Source organism: Giraffa tippelskirchi, chromosome 7 (genome assembly GCF_054371585.1).
Source record: "Giraffa tippelskirchi isolate mGirTip1 chromosome 7, T2T-mGirTip1v1.2.pri, whole genome shotgun sequence".
In the NCBI taxonomy this organism is placed as follows: Eukaryota; Metazoa; Chordata; class Mammalia; order Artiodactyla; family Giraffidae; genus Giraffa; species Giraffa tippelskirchi.
Genome location: NC_137281.1, coordinates 35536474 through 35559709, shown reverse-complemented (window position 1 = coordinate 35559709; position 23236 = coordinate 35536474). Strand labels below are relative to the sequence as shown.

Here is a 23236-nt window from a genome sequence, read left to right as displayed (position 1 = left end):
ACCAGGCTCACACCTGGAGACCCGCTGGGGCAGGGGCTCCCCTCCTCCCCCCCATGCCCCCCTGCTCCCACCTGTGCTTGGGGAGGTCCCTTCCAGGTTCCAGGCACCCTGCTAAATGCCAGGTGAGCCACCCAGGACCATGATTCATCCTCACCACCACTGAGGTGGAGACGAGCCACCGAGGGGGAGGCAGGCTGCCCTGGCTCCTGTCCAGAGCTAACCATTTACCACGCAAGTGATCTGGGGCCGGGCCCCACCCGCCTCTGACTCCATAAGACAGGGCTCTGGTGTCAGCCCAGCCTTGTAAGCCAGTGGTTCTATGCCCGCGGAGTGTCGATCAATGGGATGCCTGGTCAAGCCGGACTCCCGAGCCCCACGCCAGACCTGGAGCATCTGCCCCTCACACGTTGTTATTGTTTAGTCACTCAGTCCAGCACTTTTGCGACCCCATGGACCATAGCCCACCAAGCTCCTCTGTCCATGGGATTGCCCAGGGAAGAGTCCTGGAGTGGGCTGCCATTTCCTTATCCAGGGAATCTTCCCAACTCAGGGATCCAACCTGAGGCTCCTGTCACATCTCCTGCACGGCAGGTGGATTCTTTACTGCTAAGCCCCTCACACATATTCTACCACAAAACTTTTATGTATCCCTGACAGTACCCTGTGTGTATGTGAAAAAGAATGAAAAAAAGGAAAAGAAATTGGAAAAAAAAAACACATCAGGCCCATAGCAGCTATTGGGTAAAAATTCTCCCCTACTTCTGATTTGCTGAATGAAGGAAAAAAATCTTTTGTGCTATTTTCAGAGATACTGAATGTCAGCGTGGAGGGATCAATGATAATGCATTTCAGTGAACTTCCTGGGGTGGTTCTGACCCATTGTGGATTTGGGCACCTCTGATGTGAACTCCTCATGGCAAAGGTGGGCATATAGGGTTGAGTATAGGCTGTGGACTGCCCCTTCCCCACCACACCAGGAACACAGAAGTTAATTCTGATGGCAGATAGGGAAAGCTTCAAGGGGAGGGGGTGTCTTCACTGAGTTTCGAAAGTTGAGTTGGGTCATGGAGAGAGGGAGGCGTTCAGGCAAAGAGGCTGGTCGGGGGTTGGATAAGTTGCGGTCCACGGTGTGTGTTACTGGCAGGAGAAGGCCTGGGGGCCTAGGTCATCTTCCTGGGGAGGCGCCTGCCCGGGAAGGGTTAATCCCAGAGCCGCTCAGGTCCTGTCCACTCAACTTCCACCTCCGTCCTCCGAGGAAATGGGTTTTCCAGGGGCCTGGACTGGGCCAGCGGTGACTCGTGGCTCTATGTGGATGGCAGAGGAAAGTGAGTCAGGCCTCGGGGGAGAAAGTGAGCCACTGGTTCCCTGCCCATTACCCTCTCCCCCACCATGAGGACGGGCAGGGCTGGGCCCGCACTGGGACCGGAGCATCTCCTCCTGGGCCCAGCCAGCCCGGGGGATGGGCAGCCGGGAGTCTTAGCTTAGACGAGCCCTGGCCCCTCCGCTCTGCCTGGATCCTTGGGGACTCTGTGATGGAGGCCCCCATTGTGCCAAACTGGGCCGGAATGTTTTGTTCTCTATGTGTGTTTACGGAAGGCGTGAGGTCAAGGGCAGCTGCTCTAGAAGGGGTAGGGGGAGGGGCCTCTCTTGGGGGCTCAGCCCCCTAAATTCTCTCTCCCAGGCTGGAATTGTCTGCACAGCCTGTGGTCTCAGCTGTCACCCACCCACCATTTCTCTCTCCTTTTGTCTGGGGGTCTCCCCGAACCAGAGGAGCAAGCATCTCTAGAAACTATTGGCTCCAGCTCTCCAAGGAGTTCTCTCTAGAATGACACTGAGGTCCGTGTCTTAGCTCCACCAGTGGGGAATCTTAGAACAGATAATCCTGCCCTGGTCTCAGTTTTCTGATCTGTAAAATGGCAAAGCAGCAGGACCAGCCTCACAGGGTGGCTCATGAGAGTGTAGATGGTGCCCCCTTCCAGCCCTCCTGCCCCTCAGAGGCTTCTGGGGACAGGCTCAGGTCCATGCTGTGAGGTGGGAAGTTTTCTGGGTGGGGTTTCCGTCTTCCCAGAAAGGAAATTTCATGCTCGAAGAATTTCCGGTCAAGGCGCTTTGGAAGTTGAGCTGGCTGTGGGGGCCACGAGGTGGTGACGTGGAGGGTGGGAGGGAAGGTGTAGGAGTCGGGACCTGTGACGGGCCCAGGGGGTTGGGTGAGGGGCAGGCGTGAGCTGATCAGGAAGGATACAAAGGTATTTGGCCAACACTATGGCACCTGCCGTGTGCATGCTCCTGCTCTAAGTCCTCTATAGATATCAATTTTTTTAATTCTCACAATGACCCTTGTGATAGTCTTGATTTTTATATCTATTTACAGATGACAAAAGTGAGGCCCAGAGAAGGTGAGTAACTAGTCCAGAGACACACAGCCATTGAGTAGAGGAACTGAGATTTAAACCCAGACAGTCTGGCTCCAGAGTCTATTCTACTAAGGATGGGTTAAAGGAAACCAGGCAGTCCCTCCCCCTCAAATTCCAAGAAAGTCTATCAGGCTAGAGTTGTTCACCTTGGAGTGGCTATTCAAGCAGCCAGGGTAGAGTGGGGATGACCCAGGAAAGTCAGAGCATGTCATTGATCTCTATCTGTTGGAATCATGGCATTTCACAAGTGCAGCCTCACTTGTATCCCTCTGGTGATGGGAAGCTCATTCCCTCTTTCTGCTTTTTTGTTCTCAAAGAGATCAGTCCAGGAAGATAAATGAAAACACGGACAGGTGACTCTGTTCTGTCCTGGGCACTGTTTAATGACAGTGGTAACTCACTTTGAAAGTCAGTGGGCCAGAGAGATACTTGGATTCTGGTCAGCTCCATCCTTGCTTGCTGTGTGAGGCCAGGGAATCACTGGTCCTCTCTGGGCCTTGAATGCAAATGCCATAATGAAGAACTGGGGCCATATTTGCAAAGTGATCTGTGAACTCTGAGTTCACAAGTATAAAACAGAAGTCAAAATAGGGGTTGGGGAGTTGCCTGGAGGAGATGTCATTTGTACTGGGAATCAGGTATAGACAGTGACAGGGACTGGCAGAAAGGAGAAGGAAAGAGAAGCGGTCCAGGAGAGACATACTTCTCTCTCCAGATGCTGGGTTTCCTTCCACTGTTCTAGGATGACAATTTCAAAAGGAGCCAAAATGGGAGACACTGCTTTAGAAAGATCCTCAGTGCTCTCCTTACTTCAAGTAATAAATCCTTCATTCCCCCTAAAAATAAAAACAAAAATACCAAAACCCAAAAGGAACCAAAATGCTCAGAGAGGATGCAGAGTGAAACCTTAAAAATCACAATTTAGGAAATAGCAGCCATTCCCCCAAAGACTTTCACTTCCTTCTTCTCTGGGGTCTTGTTATGTCACCAAGGCAGGGTGATGAACCCAGTTGACCAGTGATTAGACTGGCCAGACCCAAGAATATATATGTTGCTATATATGTTATATATGTTGGGATACTAGAAGCTGGCTTGAGCGGGCCAGGTTTGTTCAGTGAATTCCTGCCTGGGCCACCCCTTCATTTAATGCTGTCCTCAAATAGTCCATCTAAAAGTCACTTCCTCCTGGAAGCCCTCCTGGGTTCCCCCAAATCAAACTCCTCATATGCCCCATGGATGCCAGGCTTCCTTTTGTCTGGCTTGTGGCAGATGACTGCATCTGTCACCACAGACATATGCAGCTCCCCACAGGATGAGGGTGTCTGTTCGTGACTGCCAGCACCCAGCTCAGTCACTGGGCCACATGGCCGTGGGGTGGGCCAAGCCACACAGCATCTCTCTGTAAGTACCAGGCACACAGGTTCCCTGCCAGGCACTACAGTCCTGATCAGGCAGGGAAAGCCCTTGGCCTCTGGAACAACTAAATGGGCAAGTCATTTAATTCCTTGGATCTCAGGTTCCCTATCTGTGAAATGGATCAAATGGTAGGGCCTATTTCACAGGGTTGGAATGAAGATTAGCATAGGTATAGGGGTGAGGAGACTGGGTCAGCACAGGCTGGCAGATAGTGGGTATTCAGCTAACAGAGGATGGGAGAGTGACCCATTCTACACCAGGAGAGGGCTGAGGGGAGCTGGATCCTCCCCAGCTTGGACCATACTGTTTCTCCCTGCCAGCCTGGGACGTCCCTCTGCCTTTCCAGCTGCCTTGGGAACCGGCTCCCCCTGGTGGCCATACAAGGAAGTGCATTTCTCCTCCAGCCCCTGTAGAGGGCGCTGTGACCGCACTGATCCTTCACTCCAATTCGCCCTGCGGCCAGGCTGCACAGTAACCTCTGTGAACACTGGGGCCTGTGCGCAGAGATGCATCAGGAGCCCCCTGTGGAGGAGGGGTGCACCGTCCTGTACCTCCCAGAGCCGGCTAACAGGGGACCCTGGCTGGAGGCGGCAACCAAAGGAGTCCAGGACCGACTGTAGAGGGGGTTGAAGAAGACTTCCTGAAGAAGGTGTCCTCTGAGCTGGGTCTTAGGGGTGATCATGGTGAGGTTCCTGGAGGAGAACCCCGAGAGCGTCCTTTTTCTTGTGTCTTCTGAAGGCCCGGAGGGGGCAGGGTGGGGTGGTTTCTGGTGATGCTATGGAGCTTCCCCCCACAAATTCTACCCTGATTACCCCATCACTGCTGGGTTCGGAAGGGAAGTACTATTATTAGTCCTGTTTTCCCTGACTTATAGAGGGCTATGCAGCAAGCCAGAGGTGGAGCTGGGACTTGAACTCAGTCACTGCCTTTTTTTTTTAATTTAAAAAAAATTTTATTTTAAAATTTATTTTATTGAAGAATAGTTGATTTACAACATTGTGTTAATTTCTGCTTATAGCAAAGTGATTCAGTTATATAATACATATATATTCTTTTTCATATTCTTTTCCATTATGGTTGATCACAGGATATTGAATATAGTTCCCTGTGCTATACAGTAGGACCTTGTTTTTCATCCATTCTGTATGTAATAGTTTGTATCTGCTCACCCCAAATGCCCAATCTATCCCTCCCCCACACCCCTACCTCTGGGCAGTCACAAGTCTGTTCTCTATATCTGTGAGTCTGTTTCTGTCTTGTAGATATGTTCATTGGTGTCTTATTTTAGATTTCACATATAACTGATATCATACTGTATTTGACTTTCTGTGACTTGCTTCACTTAGTGTGATAATCTTTAGGTCTATTCATGTTGCTGCAAGTAGCATTATTTCATTCTTTTTTACGGCCAAGTAGGATTTCATTGCATATATGTACCACATCTTTATTCATTCTTCTGTTGATGGAATGTATGTAGGTTGTTTCCATGTTTTGGCTATTGTGAATGGTGCTGCTATGAACCTAGGGGTGCATATAACTTTTTGAATTATAGTTTTGTCCAGGTATATGCCCAGGAGTGGGATTGCTGGATTATATGACAATTCTATTTTTAACTTTCTGAGGAAACTCCACACTGTCCTCCATAGTGGCTGCACCAATTTACATTGCCACCAACAGTGTAGGAGGGTTCCCTTTTCACACCTTCTCTAGGATTTGCTATTTGTAGGCTTTTTAATGATGGCTATTCTGACCTGTGTGAGATACCTCATTGTAGTTTTTATTTCCATTTTTCTATTAATTAGCGATTCGGAGCATATTTTCACATGCCTGTTGGTCATCCATGTGTCTTCTTTCGGCCACTGCCTCCTGATACTCTGCTCCTGGTCGCTCTGGGGGAGGTTCACGGACTGCTTCCACACATGCCTCCCTGCCTCACATCCCACATCCATACTACCCTGGTTTGTCCCTCTGTAGAGCTGGCAGTCACCCTAGGGGTCAGGACCTCGGCTAAAACTCCTGGCCTCTTTCAGGCGGTGACGTCTCGGGTGCCTTGGGGGAGGAAGATGACTGCCCAAGTGCTGCTGCAGATGCCGCTGTTCCTGCTGGGTCTCCTCCTGGTTCAGGGTAGGTTTTCCTGGAGGTGCCTTGGGGCTTCTGTTAAAATGCCATCCTGGTGTTAAGGACCAGCACATCCAGTAACCCCTTTGGGCAGGCACAGGCCTGCAAAAACAGCTTAGCAAGTAGACAGACAGTACCTTGGAGAAAAGAAAAAGTCTCCCCTTCTTTCTGTCAAATGCAGCCCCCCAGTGTACAGCTTGGGGTGGGTTTTGGCCACACTCACCTCTGCAGCCAGAGAACCCTTGTGCAGTGCACAGCCTGCACCACTGTCTGTAGCAGGCATGGCCTCATGAAATATTTTATTGCTATTTAAAATATTATTTTGCCTTTGAAATTTTTTTTTTAATGATTTTGAGTTTGTCCTTTTCCTATTTTGAAGCCAACCGTCTTGGAGCAGGGTAGATTCACATTTTTGGAGACCCTTTGAAATATAGGTCCTTGGAATGTGTGTGGGTCCCAGGCACTGGGCTCCTGTGTTCTGGACCCAGGGCCTGCCTCCAGCCCAGAGTCCCATCTGCATTCTCTGCCCCCTCAGGTGCCCGTGGCGGGGGCCCCCGGGACGACTTCCGCTTCTGCGGCCAGCGGAACCAGACGCAGAACAGCAGCCTCCATTATAAGCAGGCATCCCAGCTCCACATCTCCATCAGGAACTCTGAGGAGGCCCTCACCATCCATGCCCCCTTCCCTGGAGTCCACCTGGCTTCTTGGCCATTCCCTCTCCCCAGGGGCCTCTACCACTTCTGCCTCTACTGGAACCGCCACAAGGGGAAATTGCATCTTCAATATGGCAAGAAAGACTTCGTGCTGAGTGACCAAGCCCTTGACCTCCTGTGCTTCCGGCATCAGGAGGAGACCCTGGCCCCGGGCCCCCCGCTGTTTGCCACCTCAGTCAGCTCCTGGTGGAGCCCCCAGAACATGAGTCTGCCCAGCGCGGCCAGCTTCAGCTTCTCCTTCCACAGTAAGGTGACTTCCAGGCAGAAGGAAGGGCTCAGCCCAAGGCCTGGAAATGGGGAAGGCAAAACGCATGGGGGCTGAGGGGGGAGGGCACGCTTAAAGCGTTCTGGGCTGCATGTCAGGTCGTGGAGTTGGGGGTGGGCTCTGTTCACAGGCAGTGGGGACTCGGGGAAGGTGTCTGAGGAGTGGAAGAGTGTGATGCAAGGGAAGACAGGGGTGAGGGGGGAGGGGTGAAGTCCTATCCCGTGGCTGCAGCGTAGGTCCAGGTAAAGGAAGATGAGAGATGAACAAGGTGGGAGCAGAGAGAATGGAGAGACTAGAGGTCTGGAGCCGGAGGAAAAATTCTGCTTCGTTAGCCTTATCTAGACTGTTTACCCCCATTTCACAGAGGAGAAACTGAGGCTCAGAGAGGCACAAAGTTGCAAGAGTAAGGAGTAAGAGAGGGAGCCAGATTTGAACCCAGCAGCTGATTGGCATGGGGCCGGGGGACAGGAAGAGAGGTGGAAAGTCAGGAAGCGGCAAGGCTAGAGGCTGACACTGAGGTGTGCAGGCTGAATCTTCTGGCTGAGATGTGACAGGTGTGGCGTGGCCACTGCCTTTTCTATTCAGTGCGGAGTGGAGGCAGGGAGAAGGGGCTGGCCTGAAGGAGCTGGAGGCTTTACTTGGGGTCCAGGATTTCCCTGATTCTGGTTCCTTTCAGGCAGCTCTAGTTTCGGGCGGGGCTCCCAAGGGAGGGGGCACAGCAGCTCCAGGCCCATGGAAATGCTACGGGGTAGGGGGTGGTGGGGAGAGGGGTGGAGGGGGCGGAGCTGGGGCAGGTGGGGGCGGGTAGATGGGGGTCCCTATCCCCAGGCCCGGTTCTGCCCCATCCTGGGAGGGTTTAGGGCAAACTCAGAAACAGCTGTAAACTGGCCTCCTGAAGAGATCTGGCCTGGTCTTACTTGGTCTGTAGAGAGTTTTTGGAAAACATGAGCCAGGATTTTCAAATGACTGAAAAATCAGGCTTTCTGCCTTAAAAATGCAGATGTGACCACAGGGCCTGCCTTATTTGATGGCATAGGGCCTGCCCTCTCCCGCTATGTCCCTATTTCCATCTGCCTATTTCATCAGAGTTCCATCTAACCCCTGGAGATGCCTGCGTCTGCGGCTCTCGGGTGCAGGGTACCCCGGGTGGAGGCCCTGGAGCCACTACAGAAGCCCCCCACCCCCTAGCTCCTCCTGAAGGAGGTCTGGCTGGTCCTGGGGAACTGACCCTCCCAGCTCCCTCTGTGTGGTCAGAAGGATGACTGGGGTAGGGGTAGGGGTATCCTAACCCACCCTGCTGGGGCTGGAGTTGCTGGGAGCTCCATATGACAGAGGTCCATCTGGCCGGCTACATCTCTGAGTGACCTGGGGGAGTCTACCCCACTACCTGGAGCCTCAGTTTCCTGTTCTGTAAAATGGGGACAGAAGCTGTCAGAGTCACAGGGAGTAATTGAGAGTGTGATGAGTGTGGCCTGAGTTGGATGAGTGGAACCCCATTCAATAGCCTTTGGTGGGTCTGTCTGTCCCTCTCCCCCAGATCCCTCCCACAAGGCCTCCCACAGTGCCTCGGTGGACATATGTGAGCTGAAAAGGGACCTCCAGCGGCTCAGCCAGTTTCTGAAGCATCCCCAGAAGACCTCAAGGAGGCCCCCCTTCACCCCCATGGGCCAGTAAGTGTGGGTCTGCAGAGTGTGAGGAGTGAGGAGGAGGCTCCCCCAGACCCTGAAGTGGCAGGGATTTGGAGTGGGAGACCATGGAGACCTCCCCTTGGTCTCCATCTCGATTCAGTCCCACAGGCCAAGCCCCCTGACCTGCCTGAGTCAGAAAAAAAAAGTCTCTCTTACCAGCACCCAAGACCTCCTCTCCACCAATGAGGGAAGAGGATTGACCCATTTTACAGCTCAGCAGACTGAGGCCCAGAGATGGGCAGGGCTGCCCGGCGGCACAAAGTGGGTCGGTCCAGGCAGAACTCGGCCCAGAACCTGGTGGCTGAGTCTGAGGATAGGACCCCACCCCGCTCCTTTCCTGTTTGTGCTGAGGCCCTGGTTTCCTCCGCATCACCCCCGCAGGTCACTCTGTCGGGCCCCACACTCTTTCCTGTGTATCAGCCTGAGTCGCCTCTCTGCTCCCTCTGTCTTCCTGCCCGCTGACCTACCTGGATCTGCCCCTCACCCCCAGCAGTCATCCCCTCCTCTCTCTCCCCTGCTTCCAGGCAGCTGCAGAGCCTGGAGTCGAAGCTGGCCTCTGTGAACTTCACAGGAGACATGGTGTCCTTCGAGGAGGAACAGGTCAACGCCACGGTGTGGAAGCTCCAGCCCTCCTTCAGCCCGCAGGACCTGCACATCCACTCCTGCCGGGAGGTCAGGGGTCAGGATTGGTAGCCAGGGCAGGAAGCAGATGTAGAGGCTGTGAGCGCTCCCACCCCCCTCCCACCCCCCCACCCCCCGCCACCGCCTCCTCCGGAGCCCGCTCTGTGCTCATGAGGAAGGCCTCAGGCCCAGACCTGGTAGCATTGAGGACCCTTCAGGTCACAGCAGTGGGGACAGAGTGAGGGAGGGGCCTGGTCCCTGCACCGGGGGCTCCTGGGACACATCCCTGTGGACCGACAACCGGTACCAAAACGCCTGTGCCTTCAGCCCTGTAGTCAGCCTGCCCCTTGATGGGCCTGGTTGCGGGGAGGGGCGGCTACCCCCCCACCCTTCATATCCCCCAGCATACCAAGGGGCCACAGGCAGGGTCAGTGTCTGACACCCAGACACCGGAATACCCCATGATTCTCCCAGGCCCTTACCCCCTGGGCTCTAACCGCAAGACTCCCTAGCCAGCACTTGTGCCAAGGAAAGGAGGAGTGAGCGGGGTTGTTGTGAGTCTGGCCTGGCTTCATGAAGGAGGTGGGCCTAGAGATGGCAGCAAGCAGGAAGGCGCGTGCTGGGGGGACATGGCGGGGACCTGGAGGTCCACTTCTGACTGAGCCCCAGCGGGTCCTCTGGTCTGCAGGAGGAGCAGAGTGAGATCCTGGAGTATTCGGTGCTGCTGCCCGGCGTGCTCTTCCAGACGAACAAGGGCAAGAGGCAGGAAGCTGAGAAGAGACTCCTCCTGGTGGACTTCAGCAGCCAAGCTCTGTTCCAGGTAGGGGGTGGTTGTCCTTGTGCCCTCCCTTGGGGAAAGCAGCTTCTGTCTGACAGAGAGATGGAAGGTAGGCATGGAAGGTAGCCCTCTCCTCCAACAGTCCTTGTAAAGACAGAAATCAGATGGCAACATGCATGAGATTTAGAGCTGGGAAAGGGCTAAATGCTGTTATTCTTACTATGGTGTAAATGACTATTTATGCAAGAATTGCTTCCAGAGGGAGACTCAAAATCTGGGAGCAATGTACTGAGCAGAGACAAGAGTGTACTCTTCTTCTCAGTCCTGAGCCCCCCCCCCCCCTTCTCCATACCCCTTATATCTAGGACAAGAATTCCAGCCAGGTCTTGGGAGAGAAGGTCTTGGGTATTGTTGTGCAGAACACCAAAGTGGCCAACCTCTCGGAGCCCGTGGTGCTCACCTTCCAGCACCAACCACAGCCGGTGAGTGTGAACCAAGCAACCCACGGGACAAGAGTCCCTGTTTGCCCGTGTCCTCCTGTCCCTCCTCTTTTCTGAACTACTCACCTTTAACAAAATGATTGACTGGCTGAGGGCATTGTCCAGTCAGGTTGAAATAGGGTGGGGCCCTGGCACTGGCTCCCTCAGCCTGGCTGGAAAGGAGTAGACTGTCACAGGGCCCACCCCTTCTTTCTTGTCTCTACAGAAGAACGTGACTCTGCAGTGTGTATTCTGGGTTGAAGACCTGACATGTGAGTGTGGAGGGGGCTCTGAGCTGGGCAGGTACCTGGAGGCAGGTAGTGGGGGTCCTAGAGAGTGGGGTAGATGGAGTTAATCAAAGAGGGCTTCCTGGAAGAAGGTGGCTTTGAAGAGGGAGTGATGGCAGGTTAGGGACCTGCTGAGGGAAGCAAAAGCTCAGAAGGGGGATGCATTCATGCCCTTGTGGGGTACTGGGGGCAACAGTGGGGGTTGATCTCAGAGCCTCATGCTGGCCCTTCCTCAGCGAGCAGCCCGGGGAGCTGGAGCGATGAGGGGTGTGAGACCGTCAGGAGAGAGACACAGACATCTTGCCGCTGCAACCACCTGACCTACTTTGCGGTACTGATGGTACGTGACCCCCTCCTGTCCCACTGCTGCCGCTTCTCACATATATGTCATTCATTCCTCACAACAAGCCTCAAGATGACTCCTGTTGTTGTCCCATTTTATCGATAAGGAAACTGAGGCTCAGAGAGGTTAGGCAATTTACCCAAGGTCACACAGCTACTAGTAAGTAAAATGTCTTTGAAGCTCTTTACCCCCAAATTTGGGTGCATGATACAAACGCAGGTTCCTGGTCCTAACCTAGGATTCTGATCCTACAGGGCTGGGGTGGGGGCAGGACTGTGTTTCTATAGAAACTTCGAGGGGATGCTGAGGCCCAATGCAGAGGCCCTTGTGGTGGACTTTGGCACCTCCCCAAGATCTCTTTGTGTCCTACATTCATTCTCCCAGAATTTTAGGACCCAGCATCCGAGGGACCAGCATCTGAGGGACCAGAGTAGTCCTCTGGTGCTCTCTGGGTATTGGGAGCTGACTCCCTCACAGGAGACTTATTTCTGAGTTGAGTGTTCTAGAACATAGTGCCAGGACAGAAAAGGGATTCTCTGGTGGAGGCCTCTGGACCTTGGTGGGGACAGGGATCCATATGAGAATGTGAAAAAATGCACTCATGGGCCCACACTCTGCTCCACTGCGGGGCAAGAGTGGCTCATAGATGCCCAAGGCCCTCCAGGGACCATGGGTCAGCCCTCCATCTTGGCAAACCCTCAGCACTGAGGCCAACCCCGACCTGCCCTGTGGCCCCAGGTTGCCTCCGTGGAGGTGGACGCCGCACACAAGCACTATCTGACCCTCCTCTCCTACGTGGGCTGCGTCATCTCCGCCCTGGCCTGCGTCCTCACCATTGCCGCCTACCTCTGCTCTAGGTAGGGCCTGGGGCTGGGAGGGAAAGGGGTAGGGACAGCCTCCATTCCAGGCCCCTGAGCTGGGGCCCCACAATCAGGGAGACCCACCCTGGAGATTGGCCTGACTGACCCTGACAGGTGTGTGTGGTTTGTGGGAGCCCTGGGAGGTTCGCTCAGCTGATCTTCCCTCCTCAGATCTGTGCTGTTTGGGTAACATCACACTGACAGTTTATATTAGCTGCCAATTGGGCGAGTTGATGTAAGAATCTAGATTCCTGTCTTTGGAACCAGATGTGATTCCACTGGGGGCATATAGTAATATGATGATGCTGGTGATGATAATGGTGAACAATTACATCAAGCTTCCCACATGCCACACCCTCTTCTTTTTTTTTTTTTGAGCATATAGAATACATTCTTTTATTTTAAATATCCCATTGTTTTCCTCTGTTTTAAATGCATTTCAATACTTTATTTGCTTAAAGGCTACTCAAAGATTTGCAATTTTTTTTTAGTGCAATTTTTTCTTTTTTTAAAAAATTTGTTTATTTTAATTGGAGGCTAATTACTTTACAATATTGTAGTGGTTTTTGCCATACATTGACATGAATCAGCTATGGCCACACCCTGTTCTAAGTGCTTTATATACGTGAACTGGGTTCATCCTCACAAGGGTCCTATGAAAGAGTGCTCAGAGAGGGTAAGTGACCTGACCGAGATCACACAACACAGAAGCGGCAGAAGCAGGCTTGAACCGAAGCAGGCAGGCTCCAGGCCCACAGGGCCCCAGTTACTGAGCTGTCTGGCTGTGGCCTCTGTGGACAGGCAGAGCCTCCAGGGTTATCTCCAGCCCCATTCCCTGGTGTCTGTTTTGAGGCTCGGCCTCCTGGCTCCATGGAGGAACCTGTCACCCTGGTCGTTTGGGTGCCTGAGGAGAGAAGAGGTCACCTTTGGCAGAGTGAAGAGTGCCTCCCCCAACCTCAGACAGGCTTGTGTATGGGGTCTGGATTGTCAGAGCTGGGCTTTGCCTAAACTGAAGTCCACCTGCAGTTGGTGCCTGGAGCCATTGGGGTAGAGGGGAGACAGCCTTAGTTCTGGAGTAACATCGGGAGTGTGCTCACTGTCCTTGTGGGGAGGAGGGGAGGGTGGAGCCATATGCAAGCGTGGTCGTAGATGCACACGTGGTGGGTTGGAGTCGGTGATGAAGAGAGACGGCTGGCAGGCTTAGTGGAGGGCCAGGAGTGGGGGCACAAGCCCCCCCCCAGCCCACTAATCACAAAAGTGCCCCAGGACACAGGGATGGGAACCCTTCAGGACTGAGCATCTTATCTGTGCCGGGTACTTTATATCAGTGTAACCCTCATCCCCCCCTTGAGGGGGGCCGGTCCTCCCACTTCACAGATGAGTAAACTGAGGGTGAGGGGGTGGGGCCAGCCAATAGTGGTTTCTTGTGTGAGGGGCAGGGCAGGCATGGAAATCCAGGATGGCAGGGGCTCTGCGCCCTCTGGGACAGGCAGTGGATGGTGCCAGGCAGGGCACATCCGGGGCAGAAAGGCTGACAGTGCCCTGGACCACATAGTATCTCAGGATGGGGGCAGAGCATGCACACACAGACTTTCAGACTCAAGGATCCAGGCACACACAGCCTGTGCTCACAGATGTACAGTGTGCAGACAGACACAGACATGGAATGTGGGTGGCATGGATTCTCCAAAACAGCAAAAATTCCAGTCTTTCCCTTCTGACTTTGGGAGCATCTGGTTGATGATTGTGTCTGTGTTGATTGGAGCATCTGTGCCTAGCTGAGGCTGCTGTTAAATGCACACACGGTGCCGGAGCCTGTAGGTGCTGGGTACTGGGTAGGTACAGAGGGACAGGTGGGCAAGAGCCTGGCTGCAGCCACAAGAGTAGGATAGGAAGCGCACGCACGTGTGTGTGTGTGTGTGTGTGTGTGTGTGTGTGTGTGTGTGTAGTCTGGGAAGGCTGCCTGGAGGACGAGGAGGGGGCGGACGGGCCCTCCCACTCCCACTCCCACTCCCACCCCCACTCCCACCTCCCCGCCTTCCCACACTGACCACCAGAGTGACCCTGTCTGCCCACCCCTCACCTGTGCAGGAGGAAATCCAGGGATTACACCATCAAGGTGCACATGAACCTGCTCCTGGCCGTCTTCCTGCTGGACGTAAGCTTCCTGCTCAGCGAGCCGGTGGCCTTGTCAGGCTCTGAGGCTGCCTGCCGTGCCAGCGCCATCTTCCTGCACTTCTCTCTGCTCGCCTGCCTCTGCTGGATGGGCCTCGAGGGCTACAACCTCTACCGACTTGTGGTTGAGGTCTTCGGCACCTATGTCCCAGGCTACCTGCTCAAGCTGAGCATCGTGGGCTGGGGTAAGTTAGTGGAGGGGGTTTGTGGGTTCCCCCCAGACCTGCCTCTTCCTCTTGGCTTTTGACGAAAGGTGGGCACTTCGTTCTAATTCTCCGCCAACCCTTCTTATTATTCCCTCACTGCTTCCTTCACTCACCCATCCTCAGGGGTTCTTTACCTTGGCTGGATCAAGGTCCTCTTTAGGAGGATGAGGTGATGAGCCCTGTCTCCAATAAATGCTTACATATTCTCTTCATCTCTGTTTTACAAGTGGGATTTGCAGACAGAGCCACCATGTACGGATGTGTGGGCTGTGCACTGCTCAAAGGCACCCAGTCGTGGATGAGTGGGGCTTAAACCAGTCCTCACATAATTCACCTAGGCTGGTGGTGGCCCAGACTGTGGATCCTGATGAACCTCAGATAACAGATTCCCAATGGCTCTGGCATTTGTTCTTAGCCAATAGCAACCCAATTCATCTATGGCCCAACCTCTCTTTCGTCAGACCTGAGGCCTGGGGGCACACACCACAAGTCCTTTTGATCACTGCACAGGCCCATCAACCTCCACATGTCCCTGATCCCAACCTGATCCCATATTTTTCATTTGGTTCCTTCTTGGTTCATATCACTGATGTATATGAAATACCCTCAGAGTTGGCTGTTTGTCAAAATCCAGGTGTTTAATGGTGGGCAGCCCTTCCAGGGAGCTCTCAGTCTCCACCTCACAGACAGAGTCAAGGCCCAGAATAGATATCCCATTGGGGCATAACTCTAGATGTCCCCCAGTGAACTGTCCTCTACCCCACCAATGTCTGCTTCTCCCATTTCTCCTGTGACATCCAGCCCCCAAGCAGGGACCTGCTGGCCTTTTCCCTTAGGGCCTCCCAGAATGGTGAGGGGGCAGGGGTTAGGTCAGGGGAAATAGGCCCCCCTTTGGGAAACCAGGGGCTTCCTTCACAGCTCAGTTGGTAAAAAAATCTGCCTGCAATGCAGAAGACCCAGGTTCAATTCCTGGGTCAGGAAGATCCCCTGGAGAAGGAAATGGCAACCCACTCCAGTATTCTTGCCTGGGAAATCCCATGGACAGAGGAGCCTGGCAGGCTACAATCCATGGGGTCGCAAGAGTTGGACACAACTTGGGAAACCAGAACTGGAATAGAGAAGGGAGGGCCCGAGCTTGGAGGACTTGCCCCAGGGGGAGCGGGCTGGGGTCTGGGAGCACAGGTCCCAGAGGGAAGGTGAGAGGAGGAGGGCTCACCAGAGGGGAGGGGAGGGCAGACCTGGGAAGGTGGGAGACGGAGCTCCCTGCTTTGTTGTCCACAGGCTTCCCCATTTTCCTGGTGATGCTGGTGGCACTGGTGGACGTGAACAACTATGGTCACATCATCCTTGCTGTGCAGAAGACCCCTGAGAGTGTCATCTACCCTTCCATGTGAGTGGCTTGTGCAGTGGGGGCAGAAGTGTGGTCCTCATGATGCAGAAGTCAGAGCATCCTGGGCCCAGGTCACACTCACCAGGAGACTCTTGGGTGCCGGGTGCTGGAGGTACTGACCTGGCCTTGGCTGGAGCTCTGGGCTAAGGGCAATGCTTCTCTCCGGGAGGGTGAGAACAGGCCTGGATCTGCCACTCACTTGCCAGATAACCTTGCATGGGTCCTGGCCCCTCTCTGGGCCTCAGTTTCCCCACTTGTGTGTGGGAGTCTTGGCTGGAGCCAATGAACCTCTAGCATGTTCCTTTGCTGCACACTTCTATCTCCCTCCCCATGGAAAGAGAAAGACTGAGTCCCAGAGAAGGCAGGGATCCACACCACCCTGCTCAAAGGTACCCAACCAGGAGGTGAAATGGGCTGAAATCCAGTCCTACATTCAGCTAATTCACCCAGGCTGGTGGTGGCCAGGCCTGGCCTGTGAGTCCCTCTGAACTTAGACTAGAATCCAGAGCTCCTGAGCCCTAGGCTAGGAAGGAATCCTTTCCATTCCATTAGTGTTTTAAAAATTTCAGTTTTTTGCATCATAATCTTGTGATTTTTGCCTTACTTTGTATCATCCGTATTATTATTGTTTAATTTTTTTCTTTAAATCTTCTGGCTTGTTAAATGTTGTTTTTTTTTTTTAAAAAAAGTCATATTACACATAAATGGAAAATCAGCATTACTTGTCATAAACAGTGAATAGTCATGAAAGCAAACTCAGGAACAAGAAAACCCTGCTACTAAATTCTTGATGAAAGCAGTGAGCCTAAGTCTGACTCTTTTTGAAAAGGGAGACTAGCAAGTGTTAAAAGTGTTAAAAACATATTAGCAAACCGAGCCTTTCTCTTGACTATAGAGAAGGAATATAGGATGGTTGAAAGAAGAGAAGGAATATAGGATGGTTGAAAGAAGAGTGACTTTTTCACCCTTGAATCGGCGGTGTCTCAAGTAACTGCCCTGTAACTGGGGCTCACCATGGTGCTTGCCCACAGCTCAGGAAGCACCATGTGAGCCCGGCCTTGCCCTGAGCCTTTGTAGTTTGCCCACAGGTGCTGGATCCGGGACTCCTTGGTCAGCCACGTCACCAACCTGGGCCTCTTCAGCCTGGTGTTTCTGTTCAACACGGCCATGCTGGGCACCATGGTGGTGCAGATCCTGCGGCTGCGCCCACATGCCCAGAAGTGGCCCCACGTGCTGACCCTGCTGGGCCTCAGTCTGGTCCTCGGCCTGCCCTGGGCCTTGGTCTTCTTCTCCTTTGCTTCTGGCACCTTCCAGCTTGTTGTCCTCTACTTCTTCAGCATCATCACCTCCTTCCAAGGTAGTTGTGGAGAAGACCCCAGACCCTGGCCCAGAAAGGGTGCCCATACATAGAGAACAGGCCACAGATGAGTTGACGCAGATGACCTGAAGCCTCCCCTTCTCTGGGCCTCAACCTTCCCGTTTATAAAGTGGGGGCCTCTGGGCCACAGTTGACATGTCTCTATTTGTACAGTAGGTACTGACAAGTACCTACTATGTGTAGACTCTATGTTAAGCCCTGGTGCTCCAGTTGTGAACTAGCCGGGCAAGAGCCTTGCTTCGCAGAGCTCATCTCTAGTGGGGAAGACCAAGACCAAGGCCCACAGGCATCAAAGGGCATCTGGGAGAGAAAGGAAGTAATACTGGGCAAGGTGATAGACAGTCTGAGCCTGCTGGGGGACACTTGGAGGGGGAGGCCCCTCCGTTTAGGAGACATCCAAAGATAACAGAAGGATCCAGCCATGGATCCAGAGTGCCCTTCACTTCACCTCCCTCAGGCCCCACCCCCGTTGCATGGGGACCCCATGGAGGCCTCGCCTTCCCTGTTTTCCTGCCCAAGTCCTCCTCCTATCCAGCATAGTGAAAAACAAAGGTGGATCTCTCCACCCACAGAGAGATCAAGGGTCCCATTACTCCAAGGGTGTTTCTCGGATCAGCAGCATCAGCATCATCAGGAGCTTATTACAGACACCGCCTCTGGCCCTCCCCAGACCTGCTGAGTCAGAGTCCTCCTTGTTACAGATGCCCAGGTGCACCTTACGGGCTGAGGAGACCTGGTCTAGGGCTCCAGGCAGAGGGAGAAGCATGAGCAAAGTTCCTGAGGCTAGAAGTAGGGTGTGTGTTGGAGGAACCCTGAGGAGGATCTGCGTAAGGGGTAGTGAGCTGGGGGGAAGATGAGGGGGAGGAGGTAAGGGGGAAGGAGCAGAGGGGCTGTATCGTGGGGGCCTGGCTTGATGCCATGAGGGTCTGTTCCTGCTCTACCTACACCCCTCTGCCCCCACCCCCCCAACATCTCTCACACACACACACACACACACACCTTTGTTTTTCACCATGTTGGGTAGGGAGGAGGGCTTGGGCAGGAAAACAGGGAAAGCAAGGTCTCCATGGAGTCCCCATGCAATGGGAGCTGGGTGTGAGGGGGGTGAGCCTTTGTTTTCTCATCTGTGAAGTGAAGGGAACTCTGTAAGGATGCTGATCAATTCACGCATTTACTGAGCTACTGCTGAATCACAGTAGTATTATTTGGGGAGAAACACTATCACCTGATACTTAAGCAAGTGGCTCCAGAGCCCAAGCACTGCTGCTGGACTCCTGGCTCAGCCAAGCTCCTTATCTCCCTGGGCCTCAGTCTCCCTGTTTGTAAAACAGAATGATAATAACGAGGCCTGGTCTCAAGGGACCTGGAGAGAATAAAGTGAGATGATATACAGAGTGTTGCCCAGTGCCTGGCGCAGAGTCAGTACTCCTAGGATCAAGTCGGTGTGGGGAGCCTGTGAGGGAGGTGTGGGCAGACATGGGTCAAAGTGGAAGGGAGTGGGGTTGGGGGGGGCTGCCCCCAGCCTCTGAGCCCTGTACCCCCTTGCTGCCCACAGGCTTCCTCATTTTCCTCTGGTACTGGTCCATGCGCCTGCAGGCCCGGGGTGGGCCCTCCCCTCTGAAGAGCAACTCGGACAGTGCAAGGCTCCCCATCAGCTCGGGCAGCACCTCGTCCAGCCGCATCTAGGCCGCCAGCGCCCCCCGACAGTGTGAAGAAGCAGAGTCGCCTGTCTCTCTTCACTGCTGCCTGCGGCCCCTGCAGCCAGGCCTGGCCCTGGGTGGGTCAGCTGAAGACATGAGAAGGCCCCAGGACCTTGGAGGGATGGGGCTGTTGCCATGGCAGCCAGACTCCCAGGCTGGGCCTTCTGACTACTTGCCTCTTGGGTCCATTGCAGGGGGCCCAGGAGTGGGACTGAAGGCTGGTCTTAGTGCACTACCACTGGACCGGCCCTTGTAGCTGGGGGTTGGGAGTCTGCAGGACTTGAACCTTGGAGGTTGGCGGCATCCTTGATCCTGTGCTCCTGCCCAGGACAGAAATGTGCCATGGCTGCTCTATCTCTGGCGATCACCACGAGGATACTCTGTAGCCTCAGTCATTTTAACCTAAGGATGGCATGCAGGGAAAATGGGTCGAGGCAGAGCTTTGAGCCAGACCCCTGGAGGAGCACAGCTTCCCTACCTCTGAGCCCAGGGCCCTCCCCCTTTGTCAGCCTCCCCAGCCCTCCCTCTCCCCTTCCTGCTCCTCCCTTCCTCTCCTAGGACCTCCCTAGCCTTCCACTCACAGCCCCAAGGTCCCTGATTCCAACGCTGGATTTTGGGCAGTGGTTCCCAAGAGCCGCCTGGTGCCTGCTGTAAACCTTGATTTACTATGTGGGCCTTTGCCTGCCCCCGACTCAGGCTTAGTAGAAACATTTCTGGGCTGGGCTAGGTCCATCTTTCCATCTGGGCCTCTCCAACCCTGCATCACCCTTGCTCACCACCGCCAAGCCCACACCTCACAGGGGCCCACAGCTTCTCCTGAAGCCCTCTTGCCTCACGAACTATGGAACATCGCAGTCCAAAATCGTTTCCACCCCAGCCCTCCAAAGACTGAGACACGCCTCCCCTGATGATGCTGGTAGAGCCTGACGTGCCCCCTTAGCGCCCCCTGCAGGCAGTTTTTATCACACCACAGTTAGTCACAGTTAATTCTGTTGGACACGAATGGCCAGACCTGGTTGTTCCCCTCTGTGAGTTCTCAGTCTAGTGTAGGAACCATGCATAAACACAAGAACTCTTAGAGCTGCAGGCACAGGGTTGGGAGAACCATCACTCCTAGCTGGGATTCCAGGAAGACTTCCTGCAGGAGAGCAACATTTGATCAGGCTGTCAGACTTAAAGGGAGAAGGAAATGGCAACCCGCTCCAGTGCTCTTGCCTGGAAAATCCCATGGACGGAGGAGCCTGGTAGGCTACAGTCCATGGGGTCGCAAAGAGTCGGACACGACTGAGCGACTTCACTTTCAGACTTAAAGATGGGGTGGATTTCCTTTGTAATTACCAGTCCATTTGTCTTTTGATATTAAAAAGAAGTATGTGTTCATCGTAGAGAATTTGGAAGCTGTAGAAGAGTACACAGAAGAAAATAAAAGTCAGTTGTCACCTAACCAACAAATGCAAACATTTTGGGGCGTTTCCTCCTGAACTTTGTTCTGTGCTTCTATTAAGAGTCACTGATGGGGGTGGGGTGGGGGTGGGGCACAATGGAGAAACATGAACAAGAGAAGGCGTCCATGTATAAAAGAAATCTACTGGAAATGTTATCAGGGCAAGGGGGAGGAGAAATGGCAACTGGGTGTCAGCACTGGGGAGGCAGTGGCAAGTGGTGGGGTCAGTGGGGGACTGAAGGTTACAAGCCTCACGCTGAGGGTGCAGTTGCTACTCAGCTCAAGCCGATCACCACCTTGCAGGAATGAGGGCCCATGTAGCCAGACCACACCTGCCTTTTATGAGGAAAAATCCAGATTGTGCTGGTGTAAAATCCCCTGATTTAAGAAACTTTGACTACGGACTTCCCTGGTGGTCCAGTGGCTAAGACTCCGCACTCCCAGTTTAGGGGGCCCGGGTTTGATCCTTGGTCAGGGAACTAGACCCCACATGCCTCAACTAAAAAAATCCTGCATGCTGCTACTGAAGATGCCACTTGGCACGACGATCAAAGATCTCTCAACCCGCATGAAGCAACTAAGACCTGGCGCAGCCGCATAATTAAGTAAAAATAATAAATATGAAAAAAAAAACGTGGCTAATCCAAAATATTCACTGGTCAAAGAAAGCACATTTGAGGACTAAATTCAGCCCTTGGCTGGTCACAGGATGTTGGGGTCCTTTAATGGACTGGAACTTGGGGGTACAGAGTCGATCGATAAGAAAGTGAAAGAAGGAAGAAAAGAGACTGAGCAGCCTGAAGGGGACAGAGAGAGAGAAAGAGAGAGAAATGAAGAAGGACATGGGGACCAGTGCTCTGATGGAACAAAGGCGTTTATTCAACATATTGTGGGCATATATATACTCTTTTACAAGATAGCCCTTTTTAGCGGAGACAGGGATAAAAAAAAAAATCTTACAAGTTAATCAGGAAGCTGGAGGCTAGAATCATTTTCAAGGGAGGGGATTGTAAAAGTTACTTTCCATATCAGAAGGGAAAAGAGTAGTAAATGGCTGCTATTCACCGTATGGAGAGGTTACTTTCCATAGAACGAGATGCATAAATTCCTATTATTCCAGGAACTGCTGTGCAGTTCCTCTAGCGCCTGTATTCAGGTGCTAATGAGGAACAAAGGAATTATGCAAGACCAAAAGCAGCATACGGGAAGCCTTCTGTTAAATGCTGCCTTACAACAGGACATATGTAACCAGTTTACTGACTGGTGTGCAGTGGGTGGGCTGCAGGAATGAACTGATTGGACCTCTCTCCCATCACTGCCTTCGACCTTGTCCCATCAAGTCTCCCCTCTCTGTCCTGTGACACAGGTGAGGCAGGTCAAATAGCTTCTCATCCCCCTTCAGTTACTGGAAGCAGTCTTGTTTGATCACGGCTCTTTGTGTCTAAAGGTCCAGTGTAGCTCCAGCCCTGGCCCACATCTGAGCTTTCCATCCCCACAGTCTCCTCCCTCCTGTCCTGGCTGCTCCAGGAGGAACATGGGCTGGGGAAAGAGGCACGGCCTCCAGAGATGGACAGGAAGCAGGGTGAAGCGCCTTGGCAGCCAGGGATGGGCCGGCAGTGATGTGACAGGCTTGAATGTGGGATCTTGGGGACCTGCCCAGACCCACTTCCATCAGCCTCTGCCTCTGCCTTTCTCCAAGTGGTGGGCTCCTCTTGCGCCCCAGCCCCCGAAGGTAGAGGACAGACCTCCTCCCCCACTCTGTCGTCCTGATTGTGCATCTGGGTGGGATGCACAGAGATCAGGGCCATCTCCCCTCATGGACCTCTCTGGGGGTCTCTCGGACCAACATTACTTGACTAGACCTTAGGAAACACCTCCAGCCATCTTCAGGGAGGGTAGGAAGGGGGACCCAGCCCCTCTCCCTCAAACAAATTCTCCCACTTGAAAGGACTCTCTTGAGCACCTAGTGTCTGGTTCTGGGGCCAGCTCAGGTCGTGGGGACCAGGTTTCTGGTTGGATCTCATCCTCTCGTGACAGCCCTGAACGGGCCACCTGACAGCTCCACGGTGCTCCTCAACCCAGATGGTTCTTACCACGCATGTCCCTGGGCTGTGGGACTTTGGACAATAGGACCACTGGTCCCACCAGTCTTGTTTCCCTCTTTGTGTGGGAAATGGGCTGGAATAGACAGGGGGTGAGAGTTGGCTGGGCCTGTCCAGAGTACCAGAGGCATTGCACCGGGAGTCTCCAAATCTGGAGCCGTTTGGACAAGCCGAGGGTGGGAGATGGCTGGAGGGGGAGGTTTTCCTGGGAATCCCCAGGGCTCTAAATGGCTCCAGGCTAACTTCCAGCCCCCATGGGGCCTAGGAGAGGCGGCTCCTGCTCTGGCTCTGCCAGACCCTCCCTCATCACTTTGCCAGTCCCCCGTCCTGTCTTCTTCCCAGGTGGGCTGCACACTCTGGGTTCTGGTCTGCAGGGCTCAGGCTCTTTTTTACAAAAAGGCATCCGGGAGTCCCTCTGGGAGCCCCAGGTGCCAGGTGGGTCTCCAGGGGTGGAACCTAGCAGTCATGGTTCACAGAGCCCTCGCCCTGACCCGCGGCTGGAAGGGAGGAGGCGGCCATCCAGGGGGAGGTGGGCGGAGGGGCAGGCCAGTGGCTCCCATTCACCCTCCCAGCCTTCCCTGCAGAGGAAGTGCCTGGGGTCCTGCCAGATTCCCACCTGCCAGCTGCGTGGCCCGACCTTCCCAGGGCCCAGAGGGCCTAGCAAGAGGCTGAGTCCTGTCTGGACACTGCGTGGGAAGAAGGGGAAAGAGAGACAAGCCAGGGCTGGGCGGACCTACCCATCTCTCCAGTCCTCCCTGTGCCTCATAAGAAACTCGGAGCAGAGGTTAGCTCACACAAGCTCAGGCAGCAGGGAAGCGGCCAGGACAGACGTCAGCCCCGTCAGCCCCGCTCTGACCAA

General features: G+C 53.8%; 1 protein-coding gene across 14 annotated transcripts in view; it reads left to right on the top strand.

Annotated features, from left to right (window-relative positions):
* The window catches only part of ADGRG1 (adhesion G protein-coupled receptor G1), a 45097-nt gene extending 24808 nt beyond the window's left edge, over positions 1-20289 (top strand). For 6 of the 14 annotated variants that reach the window (XM_081512440.1, XM_081512428.1, XM_081512433.1 and 3 more), the window contains 13 exons: positions 5861-5954; positions 6484-6906; positions 8464-8596; positions 9139-9286; positions 9924-10055; positions 10379-10495; positions 10719-10764; positions 11016-11119; positions 11861-11979; positions 14074-14342; positions 15645-15753; positions 16842-17110; positions 18687-20289. In XM_081512440.1, coding sequence (XP_081368566.1) covers positions 5894-5954; positions 6484-6906; positions 8464-8596; positions 9139-9286; positions 9924-10055; positions 10379-10495; positions 10719-10764; positions 11016-11119; positions 11861-11979; positions 14074-14342; positions 15645-15753; positions 16842-17110; positions 18687-18817 — 2061 coding nt within the window. In that variant the 5' untranslated portion in view covers positions 5861-5893 and the 3' untranslated portion in view covers positions 18818-20289. Of the gene's footprint in view, positions 1-803; positions 923-1591; positions 1841-2371; positions 2397-5829; positions 5955-6483; positions 6907-8463; positions 8597-9138; positions 9287-9923; positions 10056-10378; positions 10496-10718; positions 10765-11015; positions 11120-11860; positions 11980-14073; positions 14343-15644; positions 15754-16841; positions 17111-18686 lie in introns of those variants that run through there. The other 8 variants (XM_081512429.1, XM_081512441.1, XM_081512431.1 and 5 more) reach the window with 6 other exon arrangements.
* Positions 20290-23236: the final 2947 nt, after the last annotated feature.